The 27,045-nt window shown below is 42.6% G+C and overlaps 1 protein-coding gene across 4 annotated transcripts in view; it reads right to left on the bottom strand.

Moving 5' to 3' along the window:
- The window catches only part of CYFIP2 (cytoplasmic FMR1 interacting protein 2), a 118,988-nt gene extending 96,748 nt beyond the window's left edge, over positions 1 to 22,240 (bottom strand). The window contains exons 1-2 of one of the 4 annotated variants that reach the window (XM_061617478.1): positions 22,186 to 22,240; positions 1,272 to 1,412 (exon numbers count right to left, since the gene is read on the bottom strand). In XM_061617478.1, coding sequence (XP_061473462.1) covers positions 1,272 to 1,388 — 117 coding nt within the window. In that variant the 5' untranslated portion in view covers positions 1,389 to 1,412; positions 22,186 to 22,240. Of the gene's footprint in view, positions 1 to 1,271; positions 1,413 to 21,394; positions 21,416 to 21,772; positions 22,067 to 22,185 lie in introns of those variants that run through there. The other 3 variants (XM_061617480.1, XM_061617476.1, XM_061617479.1) reach the window with 3 other exon arrangements.
- Between the last annotated feature and the right edge of the window lie 4,805 nt (positions 22,241 to 27,045).

Below are 27,045 nucleotides of genomic sequence, written 5' to 3'. Positions count from 1 at the left end.
TGTTTCAACAACAATACAGCATGAAAACGGCAGCAAAGGGGTCATAGCCCTGTTTGAAGGATGATTAATGAATCTCAGGATGAAAATGGCAATACAGGAAAATAGTCCCTGCTATCCCCATGTTCAGCATCAGCTAAACTTTCCTCACAGAAAGTGGGGAATGTGAGGGAGGGGATATAAGGAAAATATGAGGGAAGAACAGTAAATTTTTTCTTAAGGACTGGAATCTCAGTGTTGTAAGTCCTCTTCCACGGCAATTATTTTTTACTACCTAAATAGTCAAAACTGAAAGAACATACAGAGTTGGATTTATTCTCCCTAAATCTTTCCACCTCCTCAACCCTTCAGCTTCCTGTTATGTTGAACACATTTAGACTACGCAGGAAACAAATCCCCTGACTTTTTATGCATTTGTTTGTGGAAGAATTTGTTATTAAAATTGGATGGAATAGTGCAGCGCTGACCACTTTTAGCAGAATATTACATTTTGTCTTGATTGTACCACATGATACTTTGGGTGGAACTTGGTAACAGACGTTAGCAATGCTATGCTACTTTGCATGTTTGTAAAATATTTTACCACTGCTCTTTTTTTAAAAAAAATCTAATAATGACCCTTTCATCATGTGTCAATAGTCACATTCACATATCATGCTGAACCATGGTTAAATGCAATGTGCATGAGCTAGAACATGAGTCCACAGTGTGAGGTTGACTTGTTTTGAAAGTGATGTTAATTAGTGATAAACCATAATCCCAGCACGCTGACATGAAAGAAAACTGAAAGTAAGTGCTGCTCTCCTCATGTTAGCTGCATGACATGAGGAGAGTAAAGGAGGGAATGTGCAATCCTGAGCTTCACTTGGGCTCATTCCAGTTCATGCACTTCACACTATACCATGCTTTGGTGGCCTTCACAATCACGTAACTCCAGATGTTAGACTATAATTCCCACAATATCTGAGGGCCTGAGTAGGGGAGGGCTCATGTAGCATTATGTATTAACATGTCCAGTAGTTTCTCTGTGCTATAAATACGCAATGAAAACTGATAAGATAGGTCCATTAACAAAGGCTAGTAGTCTGCTGCTGCTGCAGCAATCATTTTTCAGTTGCTTTCTCCCATGCTTTGATTTCCACCTCTTGCTTATTATCCTGATCTTTCCTAAATTATGATGTTTTCTGCTTGTCTTCTTAATGCCGTGAACTTCATACAGGAACTGCAAAAACATGCAGTCCCCAGAATATGATGTTCGAGGGCCTGCTATTTACCTGGTACATGATAGATGATGGAGGTGGCTCGATGCATGGCTGCTGATCAGGCAGTGGCAGCTCCTCCAGGAGATCCACATTGGACAGAGCATCCTCCAGTGTTACGTGAGTCGTCATGGTTCTGAGCTTTCAGACTCACCACTAAACTCAAAGAAAACAAGGTTATGTTAGAGAACCACAGCCAGGAAACTTAGGGATTCAGAATGAGGATTCAAATTAGACAACAGGCCAACATGCAAATACATATGTCCCATTAAAATCAATGGGAATTAAGCATACTGTAATTATGGATTAGATTACAGCCTGAGGTTATAATACTATGGGACTTGTAAGTCAGCCTCAATGAGGTTTACTGCTCAGTAAATATGCATAGGACAAAGCGGCATGACTGTGTTCACATGACCAAAGAGAAACAGGGTCAAGATAGCCCACAGGTAGCACACAAGTGTTGTAAGAATTGCTGAGATAATTTATGCAGAGCACTTTAAGCACTTAAGAAATGATTATATAAATGGTATAATTATGATTATTTTATTACATGTAAGTACGCAAGGCAACACCACAATCATATGGTGGACAGGTAGATGGAGGTTTTTATCCTAAGAAAAATATAAAGAGGCAGAGATGAAAGGTAAAATGATCATTTGTAGCCTGCAGGCATCTTTGCATCAAAAGACATGACTAAGTTCTGCATGCCATTTGTGCAATGGTAACCTAGGGCTGCTATTATCATGCTGCAGTGCTACTCAAACTGTGGGTGGGGACCCACAGCTGGGTACCAACCAACATGTTCCCAGGTAGACTGCACATTGAGAGGCTTTTTTAAAAAACTTCTTTCTCCAGTCAAATGGCACACCATTACTGTGGTGCAGCCTGTGCCACACTGCCTAAAACTATTACCATATGGAAGCAGTAATGCTTAATATTCTGGGAACCATGTTGTGCTGTACAGTTCTAGACGGCTCAGGTTTGGGACTGGTTGTCAATCCCAATCTTAAACATTTTATTCTAAAAAAAGGCAAGAGAGCCAGTATGGTGTAGTGATTAGAGCAGCCTTTCCCAACCAGTGTGCCTCCAGATGTTGTTGGACCACAACTCCCATCAGCCTCAGCCATGGCTGAGGCTGATGGGAGTTGTGGTCCAACAACATCTGGAGGCACACCGGTTGGGAAAGGCTGGATTTCAGTCGGACTGGGACCTGGGAGACCAGGGTTCACATCCCCGCTGAGTCATGAAGTTCATTGGGTGACCTTGGGGCAGTCACTGTCACTCAGCCTAACCTACCTGGTGAGGATAAAATTGGGAGGGGGAGAACCATGTTTGTATGCCACCTTGAGCTCCTTGGCAGAAAAGTGGGATATCAACATAATAATAAAAAATAAAATAAGGTGACTCTGGAGAGTAAGAAAGAGAAAAAAGCATAGACAGAAGTTATTTAGCCTCCTGGCATGCATTCCCCCCCCCAAAAAATAACCCTAAATCCCCTTGCCATGATACTTATTATAAGCTGTTGTGGGCTTGAGGTAGCCATTTCCCTCTCTTCACCATCCTCCATTCCCTCCTTCCTCCAAATGACACCTTAATATTCTGTGTCTCAACTGTTCTCAGCCATAGACTAAAGATATAGATTTAGAGTATACCCAATTGATGGTAGCTCTAGACCACCCATAACCAACATCGTGCTCTTCAGATGTTCTGAACTACAATTCCCATCATCCCTGACAACTGACCATGATGGCTAGGACTGATAGGAATTGTAGTCCAACAGCATTCATCCCTGCTGGAGACCCTTTTTCCTTCTAGGACAGAACTGAGAACTGCTCTTGGAAAACAATGGAGATTCAGGATTTCAGACTAGCTATGGCTAGATAGAAGCAATGTCACCGTGCAACAAAAGGTAGCACCAAAGACCATCGTTCCTGTCTTTGGCATTCGCTATGAACCCCAAAGTTCCTCTTCCAGACAATAAGATGAATTACTCTACTGTTTTCTATATATTCTCAACATTCCATTACATCTTGATCTTACAGGTCCATGTCAGGATATTTTTTTAAGTGTGCAAACTTTATAGTTTCATGTACCTAGGGAGTATCCTGAGTATGTCAAAACCACTCCCTGATTTTTATTATTATTTATTTATTGCATTTATTGCATTTATTTATTTATTTATTCAATTTATATACCGCCCCATAGCCGAAGCTCTCTGGGCGGTTTACAACCCCACCTTTCTTTTCATCATAGAAACCCAAGGCAGTTTTACATATGGTTCCCAGGCAGTTTCCCATCCAGGCACTGACCAGACCTAGCCCTGATAGCTTCAGCAGGGTGGTGGCCTCATGTGCCTTCAGGGACCAGCCTGGGATTTTTAGCTCGGTTCTGTTTCCAAACTGATAAACACTCAACCTCTATAAGACCACTGTAAGAAAGCGTTCACAGGTAACAGAAAACATTTCCCCTATTTTACAGCTTCTTTTGATAGTTTCTATATATCCACTTAATTTAATTTGACTGTTCATGTGTGTCTTCTGATATTAAATGTCTTTTGTCATTTCTCACATCAGAAAAAAAGAAATAGCAAATAAATGTCTGTGACACTTGCACAACCACATGCAGAGTGGTGGGGAAAGGCAGTGTGCAGTTTCTGTGCAGCAAATAGATTTGCATTTATTGCTTAATAAAACATTCATATGTAAGGGTTGTATTTTCCTTATTCTTTTTATTGAGTTTTATCAGTTAAGTTTGACCATTGCAAATATAACATAGGGATCCAGGTTACTGGAGAATCTTATTATTATTTCTTAATCTATAAAATTGTCGTAAGTCATCCAACCACACTGTGAAACTGTTGGATTCTCTTTATGTTGCCAGGGGGCTTTTTAAGGTGTGATCAAATAAATGTATTGCTTTTTTTGAGGACAAGCCACACATCCTCACACTGAAACCTCCTGAACAGAAAAAAAAGATGTGAAAGGTACCCCCTCATATCAGTACACAACTACATATGAACACCCATTTATCCTTATATATTTGTGGATAAATAGCCCCTAAGTGTTGCATTCATCAAGGCACTGTGAGCCAAAGTGTGTTGTAATCTACGTATGGAAGCAACAGCAGATGGACACAACAATCAGAGGAGTGAATTCTAAAAAGGTCCTTATGATAAGTATGATAAACAGCTGTCACAGCAAAGCAGCTGCCTGCCTAGGCTCCATGGTTGAAGTGATTTATAAGAAAAAAATTCTAAAAGGAAAACATATGGGGCCTACCACCTATTTCATTTTGAAGGACCTGAACTGAAACTTCTTAGGCATTAATAGAACCCAAGAGCTTGAATTTCATTACCCTGGGAGTAACCCCAAAGGTAAAAGGGGTACAAATCCTCTTGAGGAATACACACACTGTAGTAATATTCCCTCAGAGGTGCTGAAGGGAATGACTCTTGTTTATCAAACTACAGTCTTGCATTATATGGGGTTATATCCCACAATTCAATTCTATGAAACATTTATACAACACATCTCAGGGCTAGGTCACACATGCTGACTTGCAAATAAATGCATAAACTCTTTCCACATAAAAGTGTTGGGGGGGTTCTCCAGGAGAGGTGATATGAAAGTCGTATTTCCTGATGTGGAAGCTAATTTTGTGGGGCATGCAAAGAAGTTGGAAAACAAGAACAACCAATTTCTTGTGGTTGCTGATCATCCCATATCACACAATGTTTGCAGTCTTTTGGTCCCTTTGGTTTTGGGGTATAAAAGGGATATATGACTAACTGCAATCCTAATCATGGCTACTCAGAAGTAAGTCATGTTGAATTTAATAGTACCAGGTAACCGTGGTTAGGATTGCAGTCTACATTTATCTTTACAAAACTTGCCACCCTGGGCTCCTTCTGGGAGAAAGGTTATATATATAAATACAAAGTATCTTCATTGCTAATTACAATCCCTACAGCAGATTTCACTCTGTGCTTGTGCTACACACAGCTCTCTATGCATGTGCTCATGAAACGAAGGAGACTCGTGTATGTGTGTGTGTGTGCGTGTGTGTGTTTAACAACTGCATGGCACTGAGAGGTTCAGCCGGCATGGCTGCTCCTGTCACTGCTGGTTGCTTTGAGATACTGTTTCCTGGGAGCAGAAGCTACTATCTAAAAATGCTATTTAAATACAGAAACCTAGTGCAGGACTGCAGTTGGCAACTCTTGCCTACAGCATTATTCAAGATTGTTATCACTCATCTTAAAAAATGTTTAGCTATAGCATAGGAGAGGGAAAGGCTGCAATTCCCCCTCTAAAACAGCACAATAGTTCTCTATTCCTGAATGTCATTATCATAAACAGAGAAAAATATATTTAAAATATGTAAATAAGAATAGTGAAACAAAATATATACATACTCTACATAATCAGGACTGCCAAAAAAATTCTGACATGGTCCCTCTACTTTTAAAATCTGGCATACAGAAATTTAACAGATGAAGCATTCTCTATCACTTAATTTCCACACCAGGAAAAGTTACCCCTGTTAATTTTCTACCCCTCACACAGCTGTTCAAGGCACAGTAGCCCAGAGAGGAAAAGATTGGCAACCCTTTTTACAGTGGTGTCTCCTGATTACATCAAAACACTTACACACTAATCTCTTGTCTTTCCTTTTTAATGCATGATTTTTAAAGAGCAATTTTTGTGACTATAATGGCATAATTATTAAGCTTCCCCATATCAGCTACTTAATGCCATCATCATCATCTCTACAACCACGGAAACCAAAGAGTTCCTTCTTTTTCAGTGATACTGCAATGGGGTCATTGGGTCAGTGATCATCAAAAGGTCAGCATGGGGTATTACACAACTGAAGCCATCTGTGCTTCATGGGTTTATATGGAGCAGAGCTGACAAGCAAATGCTCAAAAGATAACAAAACAGGATGGGGGGATGTAAACTCTGCTCTTTGTGGTTCATATTCAGGTGCAACACTTCCTGCATCGTCATGCTGGATAGGCAGCCGTTGCAACACCAAGCTTTCAACATACTAGAAGTGGATTGTATCAGTGAGCTTGAAAGATGAGACTTTTTTATATATATACAAGGAGACTTTTTACCTTTCAGACGGGACACAGTCTGCTTCAAATTACATGATGAAGCACAGAAAACACTGTCTCCAAACAATCTGGAAAAAAAAAAATCTTTCTTTCTTACAAATGATTTTCCATGCAGTGCTTTCCATTCTTCACTGTATATAAGTATTTCCAGACATCACAAAACTAGCCTAAACCAGCAATTCCCTAGGCAAAATAAGTGCTAGGCTAGGATGACTTTGTGCTGTCTGAAACCACTTGCCCTCTGATCAGCATGGAGAACCTCTCAACGGGTCTGGGGCAACTGCTTTTATAAATGTACAATCACCATTCTCTGGAGATCAAAATAGCTCTTCCGTGTTTAAAAAGGAACATGTGCTTCAGACATTGACCTAGGACAGCTCCATCTTCAACAAGGGAGTAACTTGAGCTGACTTTGTGACATCTGAATGAGGCCCTTCTAAAATGGTATTGTCCAGAGCTCTGTGGTTCCTGTAATTCCGTGGTCACCATGCCATGCAAATGCTGAATACAGTACCAAAGTACAATTCAATATCTTGACAACCATGCTTCTAGCTCTTATGGCTACAAAAGGGAGCAGGAGAACTTTGTCAGTGTACAAATATCTGTGGAATTTCAAAAAACAAAGTAGGGACTGAGCAGGACATTCAAAGATTCAAACTACTAGAAGACATATTGATTGGCCAGATAAACCATACAAAATAGCAACATGAGTCAATTTTGCACAATTTATCCACTTAACAGGGGAGGAGGTTTCAGACCCTTGGCCTCTCAATTGTGGTGTGCCACAGGGTTCTATCCTCTCTCCCATGCTATTTAACATTTATATGAAGCCGCTGGGGACAATCATTAGGAGATTTGGGCTGCAGTGTCACCAATATGCGGATGACACTCAGCTCTATCTCTCGTTTAAATCTTCACCAGAGTTGGCTGTGGAGACCTTGTCCAAGTGCCTGGAATCCGTGAGTGGATGGATGGGAAGGAACAAGCTGAAACTGAACCCCGATAAGACCGAGGTGCTGCTTGTGGGGGACAAAAGAAGGTTGGGAGATGTTGACTTGAAGTTCAATGGGGTGACTTTACCCCTGAAGGACCAGGTCCGCAGCCTTGGGGTTGTACTTGATTCCAGGCTGTCCATGGAAGCTCAGGTTTCGGCAGTGAGCTGGGCAGCCTGGTATCAACTACACCTCATACGAAGGCTGCAACCCTACCTTCCTGTTCATCAGCTCCCACTGGTAGTACATGCCCTGGTCACCTCTCGTTTGGATTACTGTAATGTGCTCTACGTGGGGTTACCCTTGAAAATGGTCCGGAAACTACAACTTATACAAAATGCGGCGGCTCGACTACTTATGAACAGTCGCCGCCGGGATCACATCACACCAGTGTTGTTCGATCTACACTGGCTTCCAGTTGTTTTCCGGGCCCAATTCAAGGTGTTGGTATTGACCTTTAAATCCCTATACGGTATCGGCCCAGTTTATCTTACGGAGCGCCTTCAATGCCACCAATTATGCCGCCCGACAAGATCGGCCACACAGGGCCTTCTCTCAATCCTGCCAACAAAAACAGCTAGATTGGCGGGTACTAGAGAGAGGGCATTCTCAGTGGCGGCCCCCACCCTCTGGAACTCCCTCCCACAAGATCTCCGGCACACCTCTTCCCTAAATACGTAAATTCGTAAAGCTTTAAAGACCTGGCTCTTTCAACAGGCCTTTGGGATTTCCGGGGAGGATTAATTACTGAGATTGAAATGCCTCCTACCCTGTTTTAATGTTATTGTCTGCTGCTGTATTGTTTTTATACTGTTTTTATATTGTACCATTGTATTTTATCATATTGTGTTTTAACTGCCTTGTACGTTGCCTAGAGTGGCCATTGGCCAGATAGGCGACACAGAAATTAAATTTATTATTATTATTATTACTACAACATCAGTCTTATGCAATCCAGACTGCAAGTGCCACAAAAGAGAGATTGAGTACGTCAGCAAAATGCTGCCTGCACAGCATCTAGATTCAGATAACTCAAGCAAGTGAGTCAAGACACACACACAGCAACTGCCACACACACACACACACACACACACACACACACACACACAAACCGCTCTCACTCCCTCTCTAAAAGCTGCAATTCTGACCTAGGGAACAGCTGTCCTCAACCTGAGCAGCTGTCATGAGCATCAGCAGCACAAATCTACCCTCTTCTATGTCAAAGGAAACGTTATTGGGACACCACCAGCATCCCACCCCTTGCAGCAACTGTCCTTGTTATCAGAGAAGAGGAATGGGGAACCTGGTGCCTTCTAGATGGTGTTGAACTCTTTTAACTCCCATCAACTCCACCCACTGTGAGCAAAGAGCTGTAGTCCGAGGGCCACAGTTTCTCCATTCCTGCCATTTTAAAAAAAGAAGAAGCGTGGGAGTAGTAGAACAAGATCCTAAATAAGGTGGAGAGGAACCAAGCCTCACCTCCAACAGTCACAACGATGACACTAAAACAGAGATCACAAGATACATCTGGTACTTCCCCCCTTTTGAGGGCACATATGTCAGCCTCATCTGTCACAAGCAGACAGAAATTATTTATTTTTAAGCTTACATCCCACCTTTCATCCGAAGACAACAATTAATACATGAAACAATAAACATTACTAACAATAAAATAAAAAACAAAAACTAGTAATATAAAAACAACCTGTCAGTTCCTGGGATTTAAGGGCATTCCTCTACATAAGAAAAGCCTGATGGAAAGGCAGGTCTTCATATGGCCCCTAAAGCTGAACAATACTGATATCAGCTGAACTTAGAGTCATAGAAGCATAGAGTTGGAAGGGGCCTATAAGGCCATCCAGTCCAACCCCCTGCTCAATGCAGGAATCCAAATTGAAACATACCCAACAGGTGGCTGTCCAGCTACCTTCAGAAGGTCTCCAGTGTTGGAGAGCCCACCACGTCCCTAGGTAATTGGTTTCATTGTTGTACCGCTATAACAGTCAGGAAGTTTTTCCTGAGGTTCAGCCGAAATCTGGCTTCTTACAACTTGAGCCCATTATTCTGTGTCCTGCATTCTGGGACGATCAAGAAGAGATCCTGGCCCTCCTCTGTGCAACAACCTTTCAAGTACTTGAAGAGAGCCCACCACCTCTCTAGGTAATTGGTTCCATTGTTGTACAGCTCTCACAGTTAGGAAGTTTTTCCTGATGTTCAGTTGAACTTCTAGGGAAAGGTGTTCCACAACTGGGATGCTATAACTGAGAAGGCCCTTGGTGGGCCATAGAAGCAGCGACTTCCCTCAAGGCTGGAACTACCAGCAGGGCATCTCTAGCAGACCTCGTCATGGGCAGGCTGACATGGGGGGACTACAACTGGGAGGGGGGGCGCTCCTGCTAAATGTCATACTATTCTCGTGCTGAGACGTGGAAGGTTACACAGGGAAAGTTCAATAAAGGTTTTCTGTTATCCTCCCAGTTCCAGTGCAGCCAGACCCACCCAGGCAGCTGATTGGTTCGACCAGGTTCCCAAGTCTAGTTTCTTGGTGAGATCTGGGTCTTTGCCTGGGCAGCAGCCAAATTCTGGCCTTCTCTGCTTAGCTATCTAGCTGCTTCTCTTTCTCACCTATTCCTAATACTCTGCCAGCCAGCCTGCCTTGCCAGTCCTGCCAAGGCCTCCTGCAAATTCTTTCATGGTTGCTCTTTCCAAGCTCCAGTCCCATTCCGTTGGGACTGGCACTTCTGGTATCCTGCATTCCGACCTGCCATAGGCCAGAGGTAGGAAGAACGGCTACATAACTTCACATTGCGCAAATGTAATCTTCCTCCTCATGAGCTCAATAATATATTAAATGTAAATGTATTGCCTTCAAGTCGATTCTGACTTATGGCAACCTTATGAATAGGGTTTTCATGAGGCTGAGAGACAGTGACTGGCCCAAGGTCACCCAGTGAGCTTCTTGGCTATGTGAGGATTTGAACCCAGGTCTACTAGGTTGTATTCCAACACCTTAACCACTACACCACACTGGTACTCCAATAATATATTAGAGGAAGTGAATTACACACACACACACTTGTAACCTTGGCAGCAGCAGAAGGAGATGTCGATCCCCAGTTATATACTCAGTAAAAGTCAATACAAATTCTTTTTTAGAACTCTGACTTTGCCAGCCATCTTGAACACAATATGGAAACATTTATTTTCTTTTGATTTATTTTGCAGATGTATTAACTGTTTCACAGCTAGAAGCTATTGAAGCAGCAGACAATAAAATGAGGTAAAATACAAAAGATGCAAACTCTAAAAACAACAAAACCATTTCTAAAAACTCTAAAAACCATTTCTACAGATGTACAATTAATATTCCAAAAATTAACTGGGTTACACCTCAAGGAAAACTTTCATAAACAAAAATGCCTGAACACTTATCGGTCTGGCCTCCATACAGGCCTGGCTCCTTTTGTAACACTAAGATGCTAGGTGCCTCTCATTCCAGCTGGTAACTCATTCCAGAGGGCTGGAGCTGTAACACTAAAAGCCTAGTTTCTAGCACAAACCAAGCACACCTCTGGGACATGCAGTATTTTCAGAAGCATCCCTTCTGAAGAGCGCAGTTGGGGGGCAGGGATATATAGGGCGAGGGACTCCTTTATGTAACCTTGTCCCAAGTTGCCATGGTACACAATCAAGAAGGAAGAAAAGGAATCATGGGTTTTAATTCACACAATCATAGCAAAACTCTATGCATATTTACTCAAAAGTAAGTCCAACTATGTTCAGTTTGGATTAGTCCCAGTTAGCTATACACAAGATTGCAGCCAATATGTTTAAAATGAGGGTTTTACCACGTCTTCTAAACTGTTTTTCTTTGCTCATGAAAAGTAACACAACCTTCAGAATCGATGCAATTATTTCACTTTCTCAGTCAACAAACCTTTAAATTAAACTTTTCTGTTTGTGCTTTCCCATTTTGGGATTAAGTAGTTTGTGTAAGTAATGTCTATTTTGTTGAAAGAAAATACAACAAAATGAAATTGAACGTCACACATGCTATGGAATTTATGGGGAATAGCTGCAGCACTGGGGGACTGGAGAAGACCTGCCCTGGGAGTGAGCACCTGAGCATTTGGGTGCTTGCTTGCTTGCTCACTCCTCTGGCTTGTTGTCTCTTGAGACAGCTGAAGTCCCTGGTAAGTGCTGCAAGGACTGGGATCCCCTGTCTGACCCTGACTCCAAGGAGAAGCTGCAGTCAATCTTGCAGCCTCTTGCATCAGTTCCTGGCTGAATCAGGGGGCATAAAAGCCCAGCTGTCCTTGGGCGGCGGGTCTGCCACTGGCAGGGGTGCCAGCAAAGGGGCAACTCCAGGGGGGTTGGCCTTTGGGAAATTCTGAGGGCAAGGTTGCTACCCCCTGCTATTTTTAAAAAAAACAATCTAGAGGAGATTGGTAGTGGGGAGGGCATATGGCACATGTTTAGTTCCTGCACAGGGCGAGAACCTGTGCAGTGAATTGAATGATAGGAGAAAGTCACCAGATGCCTTCAGAGTGAGAGTTTGCAACTGGCAGAAGGCTGGCCTTTCCTGGGTGTGAGACAGGAGATGAGCAAATGTGCCCTGTGTGAAAGTTACTGAGTGGATCTGACTGTTCCCAATTCTCTCAGAGGCCTATTAGGATAACTGGTTCAGGTAGGTTTTGTTGGTGGGTGTGATGCGTCCTTCCCTGGCTCTCCCTGTCAGGTTCCTACCTGCTCGTGGTTACTGCCTGTCTCTAGGCACCACCAGGGACTCCACCAGTCCGGACCGCTCTCTCTTATGATTTCTCTCCCCGCTCTAGCACAGATCTCAACAGATCCCCCTGCTAGGCAACCACCAGTAACGTCCCAATACTAGTATTCCCAGAGACTCTGAATACTGGTATTGTTATTCTCTTCACCGCTGCCACCATTTGTTACAGTTCCCCTTCAGCCTTGGTCATTACCTTACCCTCCCTTCTGGTCTGTGAAACCCCAGCCAAGGATCAGGCCTTTGGTAAACCAAATTAAGTATTTATTAAATAACACAGAGAACAAGATTAACAAGATTTCTTCTTAAGGCACATAAGCATATGGTTTTACTCAATACTAATCCGAACTCCACCTCCCTCCTGGCAAACAACTCTCTAAACCCCATCAAGCAATCCACTCTTTCTCTTCTCCCCCCAGATTCCACAATTCACTACCTCACATTCACCCAGATTTACCTGTCATCCTTTCATTTATACTGTCAGCCATTATTAAACATTCAGCCAATCATCAAGCATTCTATTGCCCATTCACTCCCCCTCCTCTTTCACTACTTACCATGTATACTCTAAACAACCAGCACTTACCATATATACACTAATATATAGGGACATCACAGTGGGCTCTTGTTGTGCTCCTATTAGGTGTTTAAGAGGAGTCTTAGTAAGAAGAAAGGTGATGCCACACCAGTTTCAGTGATCATGGGTAGAGGGAGGTATGGCCATGGTGAGGTAGTGAACTACCATAGAAGACGAGGGCAAGGCTATCTATGCCTTGTTCCTTATTCCCATTCCTCTCATGGACAGGTTCCTCGTTGCTCATCTGCTGTGTCCGCTGGCCTGTGTGCACTGTTGTTTAACGCCAGATTGGTACACAATAAGACCACACTCATCCATGATATGATCATGGATGAAGGTGCCGATTCGGTGTGCATTACTGAGACCTGGGTGGTGAACTGGGAGGAATTGATCTAACCCAGCCTTGCCCACCTGGATACTTGGTGCAACACCAGCACAGGCTGCAGGGACAGGGGGAAGGAGTTGCTGTGGTCCACAGAGCTTCCATCTCTGTCAGCAGGAAACCACTCTGTCTTGGAGCTGGCTGTGAGGGCCTGCGCCTGGTGTCGGGCCAAGGAGACAGTAAACTAGAGTTGCTGTTGGTGTACCGTCCACCCTACTGCCCAGGAGTTTCTCTGACCAAGCTGGCAGAGGCCATCTCGGCCAGGGCTGTGGAGTTGGCATGTCAAACCTTCGACTCCTCTATTTTTCTACTGTCCGACTCTGACTCCTTCATAAATGGCAAATATATATTAATTTTTCTACTGTCTGACTCCGACTGACTCCTTCATAAATGGCAAATGTATATTAATGTACTAATATTAATAAATTAATATTAATTTTATTAATATTGAAGTCGGAGTCAGTACATTTCTATCAACTCCGACTCCAACTCCATCCAAAATTGCTTCCGACTCCACGACTCTGACTCCACAGCCCTGGTCTCGGCTATGGTATTGGAGGAGCCCAGAATGATAGTCCTGGGTGATTTCACTGAGGCTGCCTCTAGTGTTCTGGCTCAGGACTTCATGGCCTCCATGACAACCATGGGGCTGTCTCAAGTTGTCACTGGACAGATGCATAGGGCAGGGCACAACCTTGACTTGGGTTTTACTCCAGATGGAGGAAGGGGTGGTCTGGAGATGGGGGTGATGGATGTCACCCCATTATCATGGTCAGACCACTTCCTGGTGAAGTCTAGACTTACAGCTCTAATCCTTCCCTGCAGGGGTGGTGGACAGAATAAGATGGTCCACCCCAGGAGACTAATGGAATCTACTGGATTCCTGAATGCCCTGGGGCAGTTCCCAGTTGATACAGCTGGTGACCCTGCTGAAGGCCTTGTCAAGCTGTGAACAGCGAGCTGCATTGGGCTCTTGACAGTTGCCCCTGAGGGCCCTCTTCAGCATTGTGGAGCCCAGTTTGCACCTTGGTATACCAGGGAGCTAACAGCAATGAAACAAGCTGGACTACGGCTACAGTGCAAATGGCGAAAGATGTGCTGTGAAGCTGATTGGGCATGAGTAAAACATCATAACCGTGCCTACTGTGTGGTGGTGAGGATGGCGAAGAAAGCCCACTTCTATGCCATCATTGCATCCTCAAGTAGCCATCCAGTGAGGCTTTTCCGTATTGTCAGGGGTTTGTTGACATCAACTCCAGGAAATGAATTTTTAGACCTTTTGGAGGCCCACTGTGAATTGTTTGCAAGGCACTTTGAGGGTAAAGTTGCTCGCCTCCATAGCCATCTTGATGCCCCATCTACATCTACTGTAGTCCCCAAAGTGGTGTCCAGTGCAAAGTCTGCTGCAACTTCTTGGGATCGGTTTCAGTTGATGCGGCCTGATGGCATGGACAAGGTGCTTGCGACAATGCGGCCAGCAATGTGTCCTCTCAACCCTTGCCCTTCTTGGCTTATTAAAGCTTGCCGAGGGGGTTTTACCGAATGGATCCAGGATGTGGTCAACGCATCGTTGCAGGAGGGAATTGTTCCAGCCACCCAGAAAGAGGCAGTGTTCCAACAGCTCCTGAAAAAGCCCACCCTGGACCCACTGGTTTGTGACAACAACCGCCCAGTCACAAATACCCCCTTTTTATGGAAGGTGATCAAGAGGGCTGTGGCGCAGCAATTGCAATTATTCTTGAATGAACCAGATTATCTTGACCCATTCCAGTATGGGTCCAGGTTGGGTTATGGGACTGAATCAGCCTTGCTCGCCCTGATAGATGACCTTTATCAGGAGGACAGGGGGAGTGTGACCCTGTTATTTTTACTTGATCTCTTGGTGGCTTTTGATACTATTGACCATGGTGAGATGGGTATCAGAGGCACTGTTTTACAGTGGTTCTGATCCTATCTCCAGGCTCGTTTTCAGATAATAGCATTGGGTGATATTTTTTGGCCCCCTGGCAGTTGTGCTGTGGGGTGCCGCAGGGTACCATCTTGTCCCCCATGCTGTTTAACATCTAAGTTCTTGGGAGCGGTCATCAGGAGATTTGGAGCAAGGTGTCAGCAGTATGCTGACAATACACAGCTCTATTTCTCTGTAACTTCTGAATCGGAGAGGTCATACAAGCCCTGGACTATTGACTGGACATGGTGATGGGCTGGATGAGGGCCAATAAACTGAATCCTAGCAAGATGGAGGCTTTGTGGGTTGGTGGTTCCTGAGTTCGGATAATTGGTCAGTTTTCTGCTTTGGATGGGGTCATACTTCCTCTGAAAGAGCAGTCTGGGGGTGCTCCTGGATCCATTTTGGCCGCTAGAAGTCCAGGTGACCTCAGTGGCTAGGAGTGCCTTTTACCAGCTTCGGCTGGTAAGACAGCTGCAGCCGTGTCTGGACTGGGATAGCCTGACCACTGTTATCCATGCACTGGTAACCTCCAGGCTGGATTCCTCTATATGGGGATGCCCTGGTCAGAAAGCTGCAGCTGGTGCAAAATGCAGCAGCGAGACTGCTCACTGGGGCAGAGTATCACGAACATATCACTCCGTTGCTGAACAAATTGCACTAGCTCCCTATTAGCTATTGGGCCAAGTTCAAGGTGCTGGTTTTGGTGTACAAAGCCCTATACAGCTTGACACTAGGATAAATGAAAGACTGTCTTACCCCTACTGAAAACCTTCCTCCTTCAACAAGCCTTTTAAGCAGTGACTTTATCCCAGTCTGTATCTGTGTAGGAATTGCTTTTTAATACGTTTTTAATGTTTTTTAAAAAAAAGATGTTTTTAAAGATGTTTTGTTTTAGTATGTTTTTAAGGATGTTTTAATATTTTTAAATCTGTTTTTATGATGTTTTAGAGTGTTTTTAGTGCTTTTGTTTGCCACCCTGGGCTCCTACCAGGAAGAAGAGCGGGATATAAATCTAATAATAATAAATAATAAATAAAATAATTTTTAAAAGATACATGTAATTAAGCAGACCTAGAGCAAAATAAGTTTAATTAAACAGTTGTATCCAACACTTGAAGTAGACCCACTGAAATTAATAGACATGACTAAGTTATGTCCATTAATTTCAGTGGGTCTGCTTTGACTACTACTTAACTGAATACAACTGAAAACTTCCAGTTGAATTCTCAGAATGTGTGCATTTGGAATAAAGTACATATTAAATATTCCAAATTGATACATAAATTGCAGAAATATTTCATATTGCTGAATGAGTTGTGTCAGCTGTCCTATCTATCATATATCTTTAGCCCAAACATGCATTTGGGGATCAGTTAAAGAACTGCATGAGCAGAATGACTTCTGCTTGCACAATGGGACTCCCACTTTCCCCCTTGCCATCCCCAAATCTGCTCCAGATAGTTGGGGAGAACTCCTAGAACAGATTTCAGGGTACGCAGCAGGAGGGGAGAATGTTCTGTTTGCAAGTAGAAACCATTGTACAGTTGGAATGTCTACCTTAGCAGGTATTGAATACGTTTTAATTTAATGCCATATATTTCTATGATGGTAGTGTTCCTGCTGTGACCCATCATAGGTCAGGCCACAACCCAACAGTGGGTCCTGACCCATTAGTTGAAGATCAGCGATATAAAGGGAACCAGCAGGAATATTTGCATATAAGCTAAACTGCAATCAAGGCACACATATACTGATCTACAATAAGCCAAAAGTTACTTTCACTTCAACATTTTTAGTATCACTTCTTAGCTCATCCTCTCAGCTCTATGAGTTAACATATGTCATTTGTTCCCACCTTATCTCACATATGCTGCCATTTTAGAATTTATTTTATGGGATATTGTTTTCAAAACCACTTCACAGCAAGAATTATTATTAGGAAATCCAAGAGGTGTTTTAGAAATACCTCTTGTTTTGATTGATGAGTTATATATTGATTATGAGCCTGGATGCTGCAACATGGAAACTATACAATTAAAGCACTTCCTATAAGCACACCTTACTTCCTATGAAAATAAAATCTTGCTTAATAACAATAGGCTAAGGTAGTTAAACATTTGCTAAATTATTTGAAAATATCCCCTTTCGTAGTTGTCTACATAAAACCTTTTAAAACACATAATCAGCAACATCAGATAATAATCTTAGAATCACCAGCATAAAACAATAACTTAGCCATAACCCTGTCAGATATCCTCATTCATATCCCCCAACACACACACATCAAAAACCTTTGAGAAGAGAGTTTTTTAAATTTTGGAGCCATCACTGAGAAGATCCTATTATGCATGCTTGTCAGTTTAATTGCCTTTACTGGCAGGCACTGAAGTAATGCCTCTGAGCTAGATCTTAAGGTATGTGCAAGACTATATGGGTGCAAGTGGTCCTTTAAGTAACTTGGTTCCAATCCATTCAAGGCTATAAAGGTAATAACCAGCACTTTGAAGCGGGCTCAGAAAATACTGTAACCCAATCAGTATAACCTGTTCTGAGAGCCCCTCCCTGCCCCTGCCAATAACCAGATGGTCATGTTCTATACCACCTGAAGTTTCCAATCCATCTCCAAAGGCTGCCTTATGTGAAGCACGTTGCAGTAGTCCATGTACTGCTAACTATAGGAGTCTGGGGGTTCCACGGTCTGTTTCCTCAAGTCCAAGCCCAGGAGACCCCTTACCACACTAATGGTGTGTGACTAATGTCTATTGGACGACAATGAGCTGATGCAATGGTGATGTAGAAACAGTGCTTGGAAAGTTAGTTTTAAAAAGGAATTAGTTCCAGTTCAAAAAGGAATTAATTCCAGTTCAGGTTCACCCCTCCAAAAGGAACTAATTCTGTTCTATTTCAATTCACACTGCATTCATGTGATCCTCTCCACTTTTTTTCTTCAGCCTTCAAAATTTTACCGTATCCTTGCCTCCCACCACCATAACACCCTCGGTTGCCCTGTACTACATGTGCGGTGGTGTTTCCCATCTTTTTCTTCCCAGACACAAAAGAAAAGGAGAAAAATAACTAAACCCTTGCCTTTGCCACACCCCCAAAGGGGCAACCCCTTTTTTCTCATAGTGAAAAGATTAGAATATACATATCAAATACAAGAATGCTGAAATGATTCCATTTGGATGTAACACTGAGCTATGATTTAGCTTGGACCTGTACATCACCCCCCCCTTTCTCTCCTGGTGTCGCCACAAGTATAGACATTTTCCCTTCTAATGTCAACTAATCACAGTTACTCGCTGTGTCGGAACCCAGTCAAACTGATTAGTACTAACTATGATTTAGGAAAACAAACCAACTTCAAACCATGGTTTATGCTCCTGCCTTACTTCCCATTTAAACCATAGAAAACATTAACCACAGTTCTGGGTTCAGACATAACAATAAACCATAGTCAACAGAAAATGGAAGTGAAAGTTTCCTCTTCACAGCCATGCCGGAGAAGGGAGGCTCATGCACGTAAAGCTAAACCTTATATTAACATTGCATCTGAACTAGATCAATGCTGTCACCTTCCACTGCTGCTTCTCCTGAACTGCATTTTATATTATAAGTTCCTCATGTCAGAGACCTCTCCTTCTGTCCTCAGTAAAGAACCATGGGCATTGATGGTGATAGATACATTAATTAAAATAACAATGCAAGGGTTCATAGTTTGGCACAATAAGCCTCCTAGTGGTGGAATCAAATAAACCTACTGCAGGGCTGCACTTACCATACCCTTCTTTCCCTTAACTGTTGTGGGAGCATAGCGATGATCTCCTCACCATTACCTCACTACACAATCAGAGCCACTATGCAGCAAATCAATTCTGTCTGAATTCACCCAAACTCAAGAAACAAGAGTTGAGGCTTTCCAAATGAAGCTAACACAGGGCATCAAAGAGCTCCACTTGCATACTCAAATCTTTCTGCATGCATATTGTGGTGTATCCAATTTCCTATTTTGGCTCCAGTTTCCAAGATATCACTGAATGCCACTGTAGAGGATCTCCCAGCTTTCAGGAGTTAGCTTTTACCTCTTGTTCCAACATTAACAATGTAATCCCAAGCATATCTACTCAGAAGTAACACCCATCAAAAAGTGCAGATGTTATTGGACTCAAAGTCCCATCAGCACCAGCCAGAATGGCCAATGGTCAGGGGTGATGGGAGCTGTAGTTCAGAGACATCTGGAGAGCCAAAGGTTAGCCACCCCTGGTAGAATGCCAGCTTAAGTTGATTTTTTTGTTCCTCTCCTAAAATTAGATCACAGTTTCTACTTTTCATTGATTATCATATTTTGTATTTTTATTGTATGTTTTTAATGTCTTTAAGCTGTCTTTGGGGAGCTGAAGGGTGAGGGAGGAATAATAAAGTAAAATAAGCTAAAAAGTTCAGAGAAAAAGAGGGCTAGAGGATGAGAGGAATTGCAGAAAAACAAAACAGAACTGCAAGGGGGGGAAAGGCTACCCCAAAGATACACACAAATGCACCTACTGATAATACAGGGAGACTTCTGTCACACTACTTTGGAGGAATGTAGCTGGCTGGTTGGTAGGGAAGGGCTATTTCCCTGGTCACGTCTGTGAAGAGGTGTATCTTTGAGAACTGCTCAATTGGGTGAAGCTTGATTTAAAAATAGTTCAATCCAGCTAATTTCTTACCAATCAAAAATCCTCTACACATTAAGGTTCTCCCTGTAGTAAGACAGACCAGGAATAACACCTGAGTATTGCCTGCCTTTCAATTTTCTCCTGTCAACAGGTCAGTTCAACCTCATTACTTAAGATGCTTGTGATGTGAGATCCTACAGCTCCAGCCACCACAATGACAGCAAAAGATGGCTCAGGGACCCCTTCTGAATCACCAGATTCATCCTTTTCATCTGCAAACTTCAAATTCTGGTTTGTTTGTTTATTTAGTTATATTTAACTCCCACTGGGCACATACGAAAAAGAGTCCAGAGAATCTCCACCAGAGCTCATCCACTTCTATTTGTCCTCTCATTTTTTTCACAGAGCTCAGCTGTGACTTATGCAGCAATTCTCAGCAAAAGCAATTAATCTTCTGTCATTTGGGACCTTCTTGGCACTAGAAACTAGCTAATTCATTTCCAACCCACTCACACCTTACAGGTTCAAAAGTTTGACTCAGACAAATGCTGCAATATAATGTTGTTTAAATGTATTCTTAAGGATGGAATATAGTTATTCCATAGTGTGTGAAGGACAAAGAAAGAACTAAAATTCAGACTTTATTTATTTTTGCTCAATCCAAAATATATTTTGAGTGGTTTCCAATATTTCCAATTCCACAACGTTCACGTCCATATTTCTCATGGGCTCTTTTCCCCCCAGTATGATTTACGGGGGGGGGGGATTATTTATTTGTGCCTTCACCTCTACCACTTACTCATTTTTTCCCAGCTTTGACAATATGCATGCTTGCTTTGAATCCAAATAATTTCCCTTCGAGCATTTTCCATTCACCTCCCACACCCAGATCTATTTCTGCCTATATACTGCACCTTCATTTTCCAGCTAAACAGACAGCAATAAACAAAACCCCCACAACTATCTAATGACTAAATTACTGGTCAACTGTACAGGGAATGACACACTACGATTTGATCCTCAAAGCCACTACTTAATTAAACCCAATTTGCTTGCTAAGAAATATCGAATAAGCATTTTATTTTGCAGAGAATCCTGGTGATCATCACATTTTTCATTCAAAACAAATCAATCACATGGAGGCTGTTTGTTACACTATAATAAACAAGCGAGGCCTTGAAATATCGCAGGTAGCTCTAAGCATTCTGGGATATCTCTTGTAAAATTCTTCCTTTGGAGCCAAGCTGGGCCCAGCTCCTTTTGGGAAGAGAATGGCAGCACCTGCAACCGCTTGCTGCCTTGCCTCCCCATGCCTGCATCTTTCTTTTGAGTTGGTTGTGTCAAAATTCACCTAAGCAAGCGACTCCTAAGCAAAAGAAGAAGAAAAATTAAAAGCCCAGGGTCTTGGTAGAAGCCTGTTGCAGATCAGTTTGAATCATGGCAGAGCTTTGCAGTATCATGCTGATCCGCCCTTCAGCAAAGCTGTCACATTCAGCCCCCAGCGGACAGCTTGCGCCCAGGAAGGGAAGCCTTCTGTATAGCACTGCCTAAAGAAAGGCCGGGGAAGGAATTGGCAATCCCACCCCATATATACGGTCTGCCTAGTAAACGTCGCAAGACGTCACCCTAAGAGTCGGAAACGACTCGCACTATAAGTGCGGGGACACCTTTACCTTTTATCCTCCTCATCAAACAGCAACCGGCGCGATCCGCCGAAGCCAGCAGGAGACGGATGAAGGCAGGCAGGTGGGGGGTTCCCAGTTTTTCACCAAGAGGAAAAGGACCCCGCACCTGAGACCTTTGCCCTTCCGTTTAAGCCCTCCCCCATCCCTCCGTCTCTCCTTAGACACCTCCCGAGCCCTTCGTCGAGCCGATGAAACCGCCCGCCAAGAGGCATCTCTCCCCACTCCCGCCCGCCGGCCCCTAAGCCGCAATCAGGGCCCCTCCGCCTCGTGTTCCATGGTGGCTCCCCAATCACGAGGCGAGCGTGAAATGCCATAATTCCCAGGATCTCTGGATGAGAAAATCGAGGAATCCTCCGATCATCTTACCTGGCAGCGGCAGCGAAGATGCTGCTGGCCTCTGCGGCTGGGCTCAGCGCGGGATGCAGCAGCAAGCAAAGCAACGAAGGAGGCAGAGATGCTGAGGCGCCGCTGCTGCCACCACTCGGCGATCTCCTCCTCCTGCCGCCGTCGCTGCTGGTGCTGCTGCTGCCGCCTGGATCTATTTGTGTCACACACAGACACACATAGGCACACGGCTCTTTCTCACACACACGCGCACGCGCGCACACACACATAGAGCAGGAAATGGCTACAGCTTATGTACTTCCTGAGCTTTTGTGCTGAACTCACCGCCACCCCCGCCCTCCAGCGCGAGAAAACCTACTCCTTCCTCGCCCCCCGCTGTATTCTCCGCCCCCTCGTAACATGCACCAACTGCCCCCCCAATCAGGAAACTGCACCTGTTAAGAATAAGGACTGGTTTTGACGCGGCTCCATGGAAAAACAGATCAATACTATGGGATTTCTGAGGAAGGAAATTGCACAAACTTTTGTACCTTTCACGTTGGAAGATATGTTGACTTTTCCCTTAAAATGGGTTAATGTTTATTTTTCCCTCCTGGACAGAGATAGCCATGACTATCCATGCAGGGTTACCCTCCAGATTAGACTTTATGTAGGGTTGCCTTTGAAGATAACTTGGAAACAACAATTAGTCCAAAATACAGCCACTAGAGTACAAGGTTGCTGACTGGGACTAGCCAACAGGAACATATCTGGACAGTTCTAAAACAGCTTAATTGGTTTCCACTCTCTTCCCAAACTTAGCTTCGGTGTTTAACTACAGCGCCCTGTGTGGCTCGAGACCAGGCACCTAAACGATTGCCTTTGCACATATGAACATGCCTGTCCTTCTCTGGGCATCTTGCCTTTGGAAGCCAGTTGAATAACTTCTGAAGATCAGGCCTTTCCGGTGTAGCTTTCCAGTTTTTGCAATGCCTACTTAGAAATTAAAAATGGCATGGTTCTGAAACACTTTACAGGCTTTACAGAAAGGTGGGAATGGGGACAGGAACTGACAGTAGTGGAAGTGGACATAGGTTGCTGAGGTAGTTCTGATGATGTTAGGATGATTCGGGACAGGCCATGCTAAGGAAGTGGGTCTGAACTAAGAGACTTTAAATGGATGGGCACGGGACAAAGAGGGGAGCATAATACCATACAGTAGAGCTCCACATCAGCTGCCTCTTATCCAGCATCATTGCAAGCCTTTGTTTTTGTTGCACAGCTGGCTGACTAAGCATCTAGGATTGTTCAACAACCACAAAATATTTTCCATCAGCATGCACACCTCAGTCCTACGCTGTTGCGGGTAGCATTCTAGAACTATGATAATCACTGGCTAAATTTTTCTGTTTTGTGAGATAACTAGTTATAAATATTTGGGTATGGAGGTCACTTATTTGCAGTAGAGTGGAATGTCCTGTCAACACATTGTCTTTGAACTTTACAGTTCTGTGGATATAGCAAAATATTCATACTGCCACTATTTTGGTGATTCTGCTTGCAGAGTGAGGTTTTATAGTAATTTAAATCTCACATTATACCACCCTGGGGAAAGAGAATTAAATCTAAGAGTAACCTTGAAAAAGATTTACAGGTTTGTCTTTATGCAGATGAATAATCCTATTATCTGTAATGGGAATGCATTCTATTCCCCTTGTATATATATACACGTAGGCATTTGCTTGATTGGAGCCTTGAGTAGTTTGGAAGCCTTATGAATGAATGGGAACAAATATCATTGACATTTCTAAGCAACACAGTGCATTCAGTTCATAATCTTCCAAGGGCTAGAATCAAGTTGAATGGACATTCAGGCATGTGTCCTTTGTAAAATGGAACCAATATTTTTCAAGCTATGGTGGTTATCTGAAGTGTTGACATTATTAGAAAAGAATAAATAGAAACAAGGCTGACAGCAAAGAAGCCTGAGTGCTCAAATTATAGATCAGAGGTGATGACTATACATCTATCATTCTGTGACAAAAATTTGATGCCAGTGATCCTGCCAGGCATATGTGCACAATCTGAAGGCACATGAAGCAGTCATCTAGCTGATGCTAAGCAGATCTGTGTCTGATCAGTGTCTAGATGAGATCCTCCCTGGGAATTCCATATACAATACCTTGAGTTTCATCATGGAAGAAAGGTAGGATATAAATGAAATAAACAAACAACTAAATGTGCATTCTGAACTGAAGGAAGTACAAGCAGAAAAAGGGCTGCACACAGTAACATGAAGAGAAGGCAAACCCAATCAGTATAAATCAAGTTTATTAAAAATCTGCTTTCCAAGTTTTACACCACATCTGAACATAAATACTCTTCCTGATAAACTATTCAATATATAATTTGTATTCTACCAGAACAAAGATTTCTTAATCTCCTTCAGCTTGATGTAGAGCAAATTTAAAATAGTACAACTACTAAATAGGTGCATCTAGTTCCTGAGTTTAAAGAAGCTGATCTCTGCACATTAGAAATTAGGAGAGGCATGTAGTTATTATCCAGTAAGGGAAGATACATCTCCAAACATGGGCTTCTTTGGGGAGGGAGAAGGGCAGTTGCACCCCCTGGGATGAATCACGATTACCAGATTCCCAGCTTTCATTTTAAAAAAGAGTAAGTTCCTAGCATTTATAGAACTGAGATATGAGACAAAATGTACAGATGCTATTACCATTTTTGTGAGAAAATGCTCTCCCCTTTCAGTGTTTTATTTTCCCCACCCAGGAAAAATTTCTGTGGACACCCATGTCTCCAAATACCATAATTGCCCTATATCTGTCAAAGATTACTGTGGAGTTTTAATTCTCTCATATGGAATATAGATTGGGGCTTGATTCAGATGCGATTGCATAGCACTAGTCACGCACAACAGTTGTGGTCCTGGATGCAGATGCATGGTATTACAACAGAAGATACATTCAGCCAGTTCAGCAGAGCTTGGATGAGTATTACGATGCAGATGAATTATGGATATTTATACTAGCAACACACATAGATGGCTGCTTATACACATGGCTGTCTTGCTAGATCAGGGCATTGTTTTAAAGTTCTCAATATACAATAAAATCCTCCTGCAAAATGTGAACCTGTGCATTGAAATGGTGCATTTTGTAATGATAATATTTACATGAAAGACAACATGATATATTACTCTCTAGTACTGTTGTCCAACAGTCTGTACCTTATAAATAGTTTTCTTATCTCCTACAGGTATTATATTTTTGTTATTAGTTATTTATTTCCTGGCATTTTTAAAATTGGCTTTATAATGGAAACACAAAATAAAACAAAATCACAGCAATAACAATACACAAAACCCTTAAATAGCAGTACTATCAATTAAAAGTTATCCACAAAAGTATACTGGAATAAATATGTTTTTACTGATTTCCAAAAGGTAAATACTAGGTAGACATGGATCCAGGCAGAGGTTCTTCAGCAGGGCATTCTATAATCTTGATGCCAGTACAAAACCCTTTCTAATCACTGCTCTCTGGAGCAGTGCTATAACTAATAGATACACTGGCAAGGGAGAAACTCAGGATAGCGTAATTGGCCATTAAGAGTGAACAAATGGGAACAGGGCCAGTTTGAGAAATTTTGGCAACTAAGCTGGAAAATAACCTAGGTCATGTACTATTTATATAAATTTATCACATAAATTCAAATATTTATATTATATAAATGTAATAATAAAATAACAATTTGCTGTCCTTAATGGCACTCAGCATTTGTCACCTGAGATGATCACCACAATCTCCCAATGGCGAGGCTGAACCTAAATGCAGAGAAGCTTGATTTTGTTTAATAGTGTAGCTGATCCGTGACAGCAGTTCTATATCAAATAAAGACGGGGAAATGGCGTTAGAAAAAGACATGGCCTTCTCACAGATTATCTAGTTATAGATAGGTTCTCTGTTTGCCAGTCTGTTACAGCTTCGTAAGCTAAACAAATGTCTCCATTTAGTCTTGGGGAAGAAAATATCAATTGCCTCCAATCCTTAGATGGTAGTTGCTATATTGAGAGCGAGAGGTGTGTATGAGATGGGCCAGAATTCCTTCAGTGTGTTAATCCAGGTTTTAGACAGCAGAAGAAAGTGTCTATTTGCACCAGTTCACCTTTCCATTTGAAGGTCACTCTCCTTTAAGCTAAGTATCTACTAGGATGATTTGCCTTGGGAAACAGTGCGCTTTAGGGTCATGCAGGACTTGTGAAAGCAACAATTAACCAAAAAGCTGGGACTGTATCAGAAGCCCCCCCCCAAAAAATAATACAGTGAAACCAATACAAGAGAAGTGAAATAGAATGCAATAGCTCACTGTTTCTGCCATACAGAACTTGGCGAGTACAATATGTGCATAGCTCTTGGTCTTTTACTGACATCATTTCTACATTGGCATTCAAGTCACATAATACTGAACAGAAAATATAAATATTAACATTAAAAATGCTGGTGTCTTTTCGTGATCTTTTCTTTGACACTTCTTTTAGCACAAACCCTTATACATATGATGCCTGCTGCATCAGACCAAAGGCCTATCTAGTTCAGCATTTTGTTCTCACAGTGGCTAACCAGATACTACAAGCAGGACATGAGAACAATTGCCCTCTCCCCACTCATTAATCACCTGCAACTAGTGATCAGAAGAACACTGCTTCCAACACTGCAGGTAATATAGCCATTGTGACTTAGTAGCCATTAATAGCGTCATCCTCCATTAATGTGTCTAATCCTCTTTTAAGTCTATCACTACATCTTGTGGGAGTGAATTCCACAGTTTAACTATGCACTGTATAAAGTAGTACTTCCTTTTGTCTGTCCTGAATCCTCCCACCATTCAGCTTCATTGGATCAGCTTCTAGTATTATGAGAGAAGAAAAACATCTGTCTTCACTTTCTCCACACCATACATAATTTTATATACCGCTATCATGTCCCAATTTTCCTTCCCCCCCCCTAAACTAAAAAGCCCCAAATGTTGCAACCTTTCCTCATAGGGGTTGCTCCAAGCCATTAAGCATTTCACTTACCCTGCACCTTTTCAAGTTCTACACTATCCATTTTGAGGTGCAGCAACCAGAACTGTACAAAGTATTCCAAGTGTAGTCATGCCATACAATTGTAAAAAGGCAGTTTTTATTATCTAGCACTTAATTATCTCTGATGTGGAATTTGCCTTTTTTCACAGCTGCCCCACATTCAGTCACATCCATCACAACCCTCTTTCCTGGTCAATCACTGTTGATT

The sequence above is a fragment of the Rhineura floridana genome, chromosome 3 (genome assembly GCF_030035675.1).
Source record: "Rhineura floridana isolate rRhiFlo1 chromosome 3, rRhiFlo1.hap2, whole genome shotgun sequence".
In the NCBI taxonomy this organism is placed as follows: domain Eukaryota; kingdom Metazoa; phylum Chordata; class Lepidosauria; order Squamata; family Rhineuridae; genus Rhineura; species Rhineura floridana.
This window is presented reverse-complemented; position numbering and strand designations above follow the sequence as displayed.